This window comes from Falco rusticolus, chromosome 9 (genome assembly GCF_015220075.1).
Source record: "Falco rusticolus isolate bFalRus1 chromosome 9, bFalRus1.pri, whole genome shotgun sequence".
NCBI classification, from domain to species: domain Eukaryota; kingdom Metazoa; phylum Chordata; class Aves; order Falconiformes; family Falconidae; genus Falco; species Falco rusticolus.
Window position 1 is genome coordinate 29,606,454 of NC_051195.1, and position 9,078 is coordinate 29,615,531.

The window sequence follows — 9,078 nt, forward strand, 5'->3', positions numbered from 1 at the left end:
GCAACTTTTCCCTTCTTATCATGGGATGAAGGAAATTAAACCAGCACTAAGGCTCTTTGCTTCTGCTAGTCCAAACTGGTTACTCCGGTGGATTCTGCCCAGAAGTTGCATGGCTCCTGCTCACAGACTGCAAACACTTCTGTCCTTCCCTCAAGACAACTGCCAAGACCCCTTGCCAAGCTTTCCCATTCTCCCTCATTCTCTCCTTCCTGCTGCTCTCATCATGATGATGCACAGACCCCATTTCAGCAGTGGGGGGAGGGAAAATTAAATCAGATATTTCTCAGTTCTTAAGACAGACGAAGACTAGAAGCAGCTAGAGAGCGCAAAATTATGATCAATCATTTGTTTCCAAGCAATCACTTTAGTAAGTGAAAGAATTTAAAAGTGAAAGTCTTCATTGCTGCTTCTCAAACCTTCTGCCATCACAGCTAATAGCTGTCTGAGCACCCATTGGTTAATGGAACCACCAAACTTGCAGATGAAAAAGAAAAAATGAATTTTAATGCAGTTTTTAGAAATACTTGTCATTGTTTCAGCACCGCCATTTAGTGAATGGGACCGATTTCTCTCTCAGTAGGGGATGATATTTTAATGATGTAACAATGTACTTCCCAGAAGAAAGACAAGCCTCATGAGGCAGATTAAAAATAAGAATATTCAGATCCCATTAAAATAAGACAGTTTCAAGCCATTTTTAAAATTAATTTTGTTTAATGATAAAATGTGTTATCTTAACAGGTGGCTAGCCAATTGTAAAATTAACCAAAACATGGTCAGAAGCAAAAGGTTAGCTAATAGAAGAGAGTAAAAAGAAACCTGTTCTTCTATTATCAGTGTACCAGACAACCCCAGACCAAAAAGTACCCAGTCCATGACCCCAGGCAAATTTCTGAGCTTCAGCTTTCTCTTCCTGCAAAGCAGGTGTAATATTTATCCAACACCAGAGTTCCTCAAGACCTCAAATAAAGAGACATTAGAAACATTGTTGTTTAATAAGCAGGACATTTAATGCAACTCCTAAGATGTTTATTTTCAACAGTTTCTGTAGGAGCAAGAACTTTTTCGCAACACTAATCAGCATCCTGTCAAGAAAACAGCTTCATGTTTGATTGCTTATTAACTGTGTTTTGATCACTTACTATTTAGCTGCAGCCAACAGACTCTGCGAGGCTACAACTCATTTTCAGTTTCCACAGCCACACACACACTGCATTCAGCCCTTCTGTGCAAAATCACTTAAAATATATATAATAATACGCCTTGTTGAGCATCTCCTGAATTGTAGGAAGGAGGAAATGAGGAAGGCTGAAGAAAATACTGAGTATTAGAAACACTAGTTAAGTTTGCCACTGAGAATGGTTAAATATTACACAAATCTCACCAGCTCACATGGAGGCTAGAGACAGCACAATGTAAGCAAACAAGGATGTGAAAAAACAGCTTATTTCACCTGCATTGTTGAATTTAACATGAAATTTTTTTATACAACAAAATCAAGCTGCTAGGCTTGCTGATTTTGCTGGTCTTACATGTGATCTGATCATTTATACCCTAAATACTGCTGCAGCAATCACTGAGAAAATGAGTATGACAAGAAATGTATCTATAAAGGAAAAAAAAAAAAAAAATCAGTGGAATCCCTCCACTCAATTCTTAATAAAAATTCATAATTTCCAGGTATGGAATGAAATGACTCTCCTTGTCATAGAAAACAAGTATTTTTCATTAACAAATTTTATGATACAAAAACTACCAGCACAGTAAAACCCAAAGAAAACAAACCAGTGGATGAACATATTCACTTGACAAGTGTATCCAGTCAACATTTGTACATCAGGAAATACCTTCTGATCCCCACTTCAATTGTTTTTAGAGCAGGAAGTGAATTTTGAACGAGCCCAGACCACGAACTTTCCTCTGCCACTTAACTTCTAGTCTCAAGTCATTCTTTCCACTACCTCAGTAGCTGCTAACATTGAAAATAAACAAGACAACAATGTAACTTCGTATTTTTATCTCATTTACTGCCCAGAGATCAGAGCTTGGTTGGCCAATTGGAAATACTCCAAAGAACACCATTTCATTTTTTCTTCATTAGGTACCTCTTAAAAGAGGCATTCTCTGAACACTGTACATTCCTACCTTACCTCTAGAGATAATACACATCTACAGAATAATTTTGTTTTCTTCCTCTGAAATCTTCATTAGCTCTTTCTGTATCACAATCCACTACAGAATATTGAGAATGTTGAGGCCACTGTGCATGTCTTGTATCTTCCAAGGATTATTTAGAAAACCCTTTGCCTAACCAAACTTTGTGGTTAGAACAGTCTGCTTTATCTCACTAATGAGAATGATAATTTAGTACCAAATACTCATGAGGAATTATAGCTCTGCTGACTGGCAAATAATTTGCCAAGGCAGATTAGTTTAGCTGCATAAAATAAATATCCACCTGCACATACTAGCACTAATCAGGGCGTGAAATTAAACTTTTTATTCAGTGGGAAATAACTGCTGCAAGGCGGCGATTTAGTCTGGAAAGCAAATATTAAGGTCAGCCTATTCTCTCTGATGTTTATGGTATATATTACAGTGCGGAGAGCACAGTGCAACAAATTCTGCTTTTTAAGTCTATGAAACTAAATACTTCAGTGATGCGATAGCAAATTTGCCATTTGCTTTTCTAATTGCATATATTTAATGGAGCAAAGTGGCTGAAATGAAACATTACCAGAGAAGTAAGGGTGAAGTTACTGAAGTACCAAAGGCCTGCACCAAGTGCAGAAAAAGCTACAGCACAAAGTTTGGGATAGAAGAAAATAAATCAACATTTTCTTTACAAAATAGTAGTCCCAACAAATCCTGAAACTAAGAGGATGTTATTTCAGTCCTATTGGAAAAAATTACTAAGCATTTGTTTAATGTTCAAGCAGGATTTGGAACCCCGCATTTAGGAGGCAACTCGCTGGTATCCCAGCCACTTTACAAAATTGTTAGCATTGCTTTCATGCCACCCTTGCTTTGGATACCCAAGATTCTCTGCCACAATGACCACAACACAGATATGTTATTAGGAAGACTGTAAGATTCTGAAAATCTGCTTTGAGAACAATAGCTAACAAGTCCTAGGTCTCAAAAATCCCAGTCCTACTGACACCATAAATCATACAGGTTCACTGCAAACAGAACCTCTTTTAAAGTATAAGCCTTTGTCCATCTGTTACACACACAGAGAAGGCGGTGGGGAAAAGAAAAGATTGCAAGTCTATTACCATTCAGCTTCAAATTACACTGACTATTCCTTACTATATTACCTACCAGTTATATGGAAGCTCCTACAAACATGAGAATATAAAAATTAAGGAACTTCAGGGTTTTCTCTCACAGAAACAAAGAAAAAAACCCCAAAAACATCCACAGATGGTTGTCTTAAAAGACAATCAGAAGGTTTTGTTTCTGCTATGAATCTGGAAGGCCATTAGGACCTACTAGAATCATGGCACCCAGAAAGAAAAGGATAAATGATAATTTGGAGATGACATGGAAAAAACACACTCATGAGAAACGCTAGTATCAACATCTTCCTATTCACAAGCCAGGAAATTAAGTACTACAAATTGATTCATTCAGAAAAACTGAGAAAGTAAAACTTCATTAACTACCAAGCTATTGCCTCCCAAACCATGCTAGACAGGATCCCAAACTGGTCAGGTACAGCTCCAAGCACTGCTAATTAAACACAACTGAAGTTGTCACTAGTCCATTCAAGAAAACAGATGTTGCTTCACAGAGCTTTGATATTTTTCTTAAATACCTTTCAAAATGAGGAACAAAAAATATGAACTCTTATAAAAAGGGCTTTATTGTATTTTTATAGCATATTACATACCTTGTAACAATCATTCTGTTAAGTGTGAATGTCAGTTTTATTTTCTGTCCCTTTTTTCCTGGCTATTTACAAGCTTTGTAAGAATCGTTCCTTAATTAAGTCTAAACATAGTTTTATATAAATGGATTCCTGGAATTAAAAACGTTCAGACTTAAGAAATGATTGTTACAGAGACTGTAACAGGCCGTAAAAAAGAATGCCACTTTAAACAAAGATTTCTCATTTTAATTAAAAAGATAATCATCAGAACATTCGTATACTTAACAGAACCATTTGAAGCTACTTTGAAAAAATATCTACTATTCTATGCAGGCATATGTAGTTTATATGACATTTAATCAAAGTCTCAGTTGAGCCTATCGCACTCATACTTTAAATACTGTATCTACAGTTTTAAACACTTTATTCAAATATGAAAGTTACTTATTGAGCACCTCAATTCTAGTACTTCTGTAAATGGTTATGACAACAGAAATCCCATATTCTTGAAGGCATAAAACCAGAGTTCTCTAAAGCAAAAGGTTTTGGGAGTGGGTTTTGTGGTGGTGGTTTTTTTTAAGCTAATGGGCACATTCACCTCTCCTTTTAGCTTATGCATCAGTCTCTTGCACACTATGCTTCATGAAGAGCGTAGTTTTATCTGTAGTACTGTAGAAGCATGAAAAGGGGCTGACGTGAACTGAGACAGATTCCACTCTGGTAAAACCCTTGGTGTGACTGCAGAACACTGGACTATGTCATTTACAAGACCATATTTTAAATCTGTAAACTGGCTTTCATTCACAAAGAAACTCCGAAGGATGACATGTGGAATACACAATAGAAAACACTCACTCACCAGCAAAAACAGTCTTCCCTGGTAAGCAGTTGCTTGGTACTGCATAATGCTAATACATAGCAATTAAATATCAGAAATCAGGCCTTCTTAAAATGTAGAGGTAAATTGAGTAGGCAAATGAAGTTAAATAAATTACTTAAAGTACCGGGTTATACATACCGTAGCTGACCACAGATAACTAGGAAACTCATAGCAGATACTAGCTAAATGTAATACTTTTATTTATTTATTTATTTTATTTTATGTTTTATTGGCAAGTAATCAAGCCAATACCAGTCAGTAAGACAGCGGCCTTCTTTTACTCCCATCAAAAAGTTGCACAGACATGAGCACACAGGAAAAACAAACAGAATCCAGTTTGTCTTTCAAAGCATCAATATAGATACTTTAAAGCAAAATAATTCGTAGTATTAGCTTTGGATGAAGTCTTCACATGATGATTTTCTATTAGACATTAAAATAAAAACCAAATCTCCTTGTCCATCTTGCCTGATACCTTGTGACTCAAGACAGCTGCTCAAAGTCAATGCCAAAAACTAGATACTGACATTTTTAAGTGGAAAAAGCATGATTTTCTAGAGAAGCACAAAAATACTACCACCAACAGGGCTGCTTTTCCACATTAAATGAAACCTATCACAAACCCATATCAAAACCAAAACTATCAAAAGCTAGAGAGATAATAGGTCTCATGCCTCCAAAAGATATTTGAGTATTTACCTATTATGACACTCAGGAACCTCTCAGGGAAAATCAATAATTAATAGCAGAGCCCACCTCAACCCAAACTGTGAGCCACTTAATAAGGAATGAAGCACATCACACACTCAGATGAACAACATAATACACTATGAATGATTCAGCATTAGTTGAGAGGATGCACGAGCTGATCTACTACTTCCATGTAGATAATTGTACCAGTGCCATTACTGCAGTACCTAAGCACTTTCTGAATGCTAAAAGGTAGAAACAACAAGATGCTTCCTAGCAGAGCCAAGCTGATACTTGCAACTGATACCTCAGGTATCAAAACAACCTACCTGTGCCACACCTTCACAAACACCAAAAGACCCCACCAAATCTGATAAAAACTTTACCTCATCAGCATAATTAAAGTAAGAGCCATGTTATAGACAGACATGAGCTAAAGCAAAAGCCTGAGATGTGTTAAACAAAAGTTTTTCTCACTCCCCTCTCAACCTGTGAGCAAAAATACCCTAAAGAGTTCAGAGCGGACAGAGGGAAGCCACGTCTTTCCACTGCATTTTTGAAAAGGATTTTGCATACAAGAGGCATTTTAATAAAACATTGAGGAACTTGGTTTAGCTTTTAGTTCTCAGTGCAGCCTGACCTTGATAATGCCTCCCTTTATCTGGTGCTCTTGACAGATCCATCTCCTGTGAGAGCAGCTCTCTCATGCTTAGGTCTCTCCCTAGTGTCAGGGAGCTTTATTGTTCAAGTAGAACACAGCCAGCTGCGAGATGGACAGGGATTCCCTCAGGTCCCAGGCCCAACCTCATTGAAGATCTCAAACGTCTGGACTAACCCATTGGATGGGAATCTTAGCACAGGGGGCAAAAAAAGCAGCATATGAGAAGTCAGCGTAGCATGTTCACAATGCTGTTTGTCAGAAGACAAAAGTGTTTCAGCAGAAACTTTGCAGGATATGAAACTCACTATCCAGAGGCAGGTTGTAATTACCAAGCTTGGCCAAACACAAGTGCAACAGGATCTGGGACACCGCACTGGCCAATCACACACCAAAGAGTTTATGATTACTAATTGCTACCCTGCCTATTTAGGTATCCATAGCATTTTCCCACTTCACTGAGCTGAGACTCTATAAATCTGACAAACTTGGAGACTACTAGCAAAAGGGTCAAAAAGCCTCAAGAGGAACAAGTCCTACAAGATTAAAAAACAGAAGCCAAACAAGTGTTTCAAACCTCCATTAAAAATTAAAATTTGCAACTAGCGTTTCCTCAATTTCATTTTGGGCATATGTTCTGGAGGTTTAATAGAATTGCTTCTTCTTGATGAGCTTAGATGTAATTCTGTACCACTGTAAGCACTAATCCAAAACAAACTTTTAGCAAGCATTGCCAGTCATTTAAATTATATCCTTAGGGAAAGAACAGTTTTGGGCACCCAATATTTACATTCAATTCAGTTGGCAACAGTTTGTTTTCATTTCTAAATCTTATGTTTCTGGCCAAAACACTTAGAAATATCAACAAATGAAGAAAGAGAGAAAGAAACTACAGTTTAAGTGCATCACGCCTCAAACCTAAGTAAACTGCCCACTTTTGAAGAGCATCTTGGATGCAAGTATCCCCAGGGCCATTTTCCACGCCAAAGGCCAACCTGCACACCTCTAACAGTGGAAGTGCTCCTCACGTTCACTATCAGTGATGTGCTGCTGCAGCAGCAGGTGAAAGATTTAAGTGTCAATATTTACAGCTTTCACGGCAGAATGGAAGGAAAAACGAAATAAAACTGCAGAGAGATGGTATGCAGTACAGAACGATAGTCTAAGGCATATAAATAAAGAGAAAATCCCAGGAATTGCACACGCAACCCCTCCCGGTGCCAGTGGGCCCCTCTGCCAGCTCCTGCCACACTCGAGTTTAACTTCTGCTCCCAGGTGACACCTGCAGCCCCCTACCCCCTACCTGCCCGCCCCCCCCCCCCCCCCCCGACACTTTTCCAGGGATGTGAGGGTCCCGCTCCCTGTATGCAGCCCCCTCCCCGCACCCCACGGCGCCTCTGGCGCCCTGCTCAGCACCCTCCCCCGCCCGCCCAGCGCACCTCAGGGGCCCGGCCTCCCCCTGGGTCCCCCCGCCCCTCGCCCCCAGCCCCATCTCCCTCCTCCTCCTCCTCCGCCCCTCCTCACCCCTCGCCCCTCCCCCCGGCTGCCCCTCCACACACACACACAGACACATACAGACACACGCACAGACACACGCACAGGTGCCCATCCCCGCCACCAACCGCCGCGGCCCCTCACCATGAACTTGAGGGCCTTCTCCTGCAGCACGGCCTCGGCCGGGTCCATAGTCCTGCGCCGGGGCCGGGGCCGGGGCCGCGGCCGCCCCTCCTCTCAGTGCCAGGCCGCAGCCAGCGCAGACAGGAACCTGCGCTGCCCCGCGTCCCCCTCCTCGCCCCGCTGCCCGCACCGCGCATGCGCCGCCCGCAGGCCCGCGGGAAATGGAGTCCCCGGCCGCGCTGCCGGCGAGGGCCCGCTGCCGCCGCCGCGACTACGAGGCCCAGGAGGCCTTGGGGCCCGGGGCACGCCGGGAGCGGGCGAGCGCACGCGCCGTGCGCGGGAGAGGGGCGGGCGGGAGCTGTAGTGCTGCGGGCGGTGACGGTGCGACCGGCGGGCAGGGTCGGCGGGCGCCCCCCTCCGCAGGGGCTGTTTGCCGCCCCGAGCTGCCCCGGCGCGGTGTGAGGCCGCCTCTCGAGGCACGGCACCTCACGGGTGGCAGCGGCGGCAGGTTCCCCGGGCGGGGCGCTTCGCCCGAGGCCCACGCCGCCCGCCACGGCCTGGCTGCACCGGGTCCTGTGCCAGCTGCACACCGTGCTTGCACACGGTCGGTTTTGAAGTCATTTGTTAGCGGCACGCCATGTAAAGTCGATGCCGTTCGGTGGTGTACCCCACGTTACCTGGAGCCTTTGGTCCAGAGGGAACGCCAGGCCAAAGGGGCCATCACTGCTCCTCAGCAGGGGGTACGAGGCGAGGAAACCTGCATCGCTGGGATGGATCAAGGAGACTTACACAATTCTTAAGGGATATTTGCTCAGTTCTGTCACATAAACAGCCTTCCATGGTGCTTCAGTGCCCTTACACTCTGCCTTTCCTCTAATAACGTTTCTAAATCAATTTGTGTGAAAATCGGGCCAAGTTCTCTTTGCTGTACCAAGCAGCCAACAAAAACAAATTGACCAGGCTTCCCTTAATAGCAGTTGCACAGACTGGAGGGTATTTACCACATCACCCTGCTCCAACACCCCATCCCTCTTTAATCTTCTCTGTTGCACACCAGATCAGACCAGCTCGCTCTTTGGCAGCCATCGCTTCTAATCCTCTTGGGTTTGTTAAATTGTATAATCTCTCTCCAGTTTTCCTACATTTTTCACAGTGTGCCCAAAAGCTGAAGCCACCTCACATGGAGCAACAGAGAAGAGTTACCTCCTGCATCTTTAGTGCTAATTATAAGACCCCAGTAAGTTTTTCTTTTCTCCATAGCAAACACAACACTGATTCCCATGCAGTTTGTCATCCAGTGAAGCACTCAGATTCTTTTCCTTGCTGCATTTACATATTTGACTCTGCATCTTAAGCAAG

At 42.6% G+C, this 9,078-nt stretch overlaps 1 protein-coding gene across 5 annotated transcripts in view; it reads right to left on the reverse strand.

Annotated features, from left to right (window-relative positions):
- BTRC (beta-transducin repeat containing E3 ubiquitin protein ligase) overlaps positions 1 to 7,901 on the reverse strand; it is a 124,019-nt gene extending 116,118 nt beyond the window's left edge. For all 5 annotated transcript variants that reach the window (XM_037399557.1, XM_037399555.1, XM_037399558.1 and 2 more), the window contains exon 1: positions 7,741 to 7,901. In XM_037399557.1, the coding sequence (XP_037255454.1) occupies positions 7,741 to 7,788 (48 nt within the window). In that variant the 5' untranslated portion in view covers positions 7,789 to 7,901. The remainder of the gene's footprint in view (positions 1 to 7,740) is intronic.
- Positions 7,902 to 9,078: the final 1,177 nt, after the last annotated feature.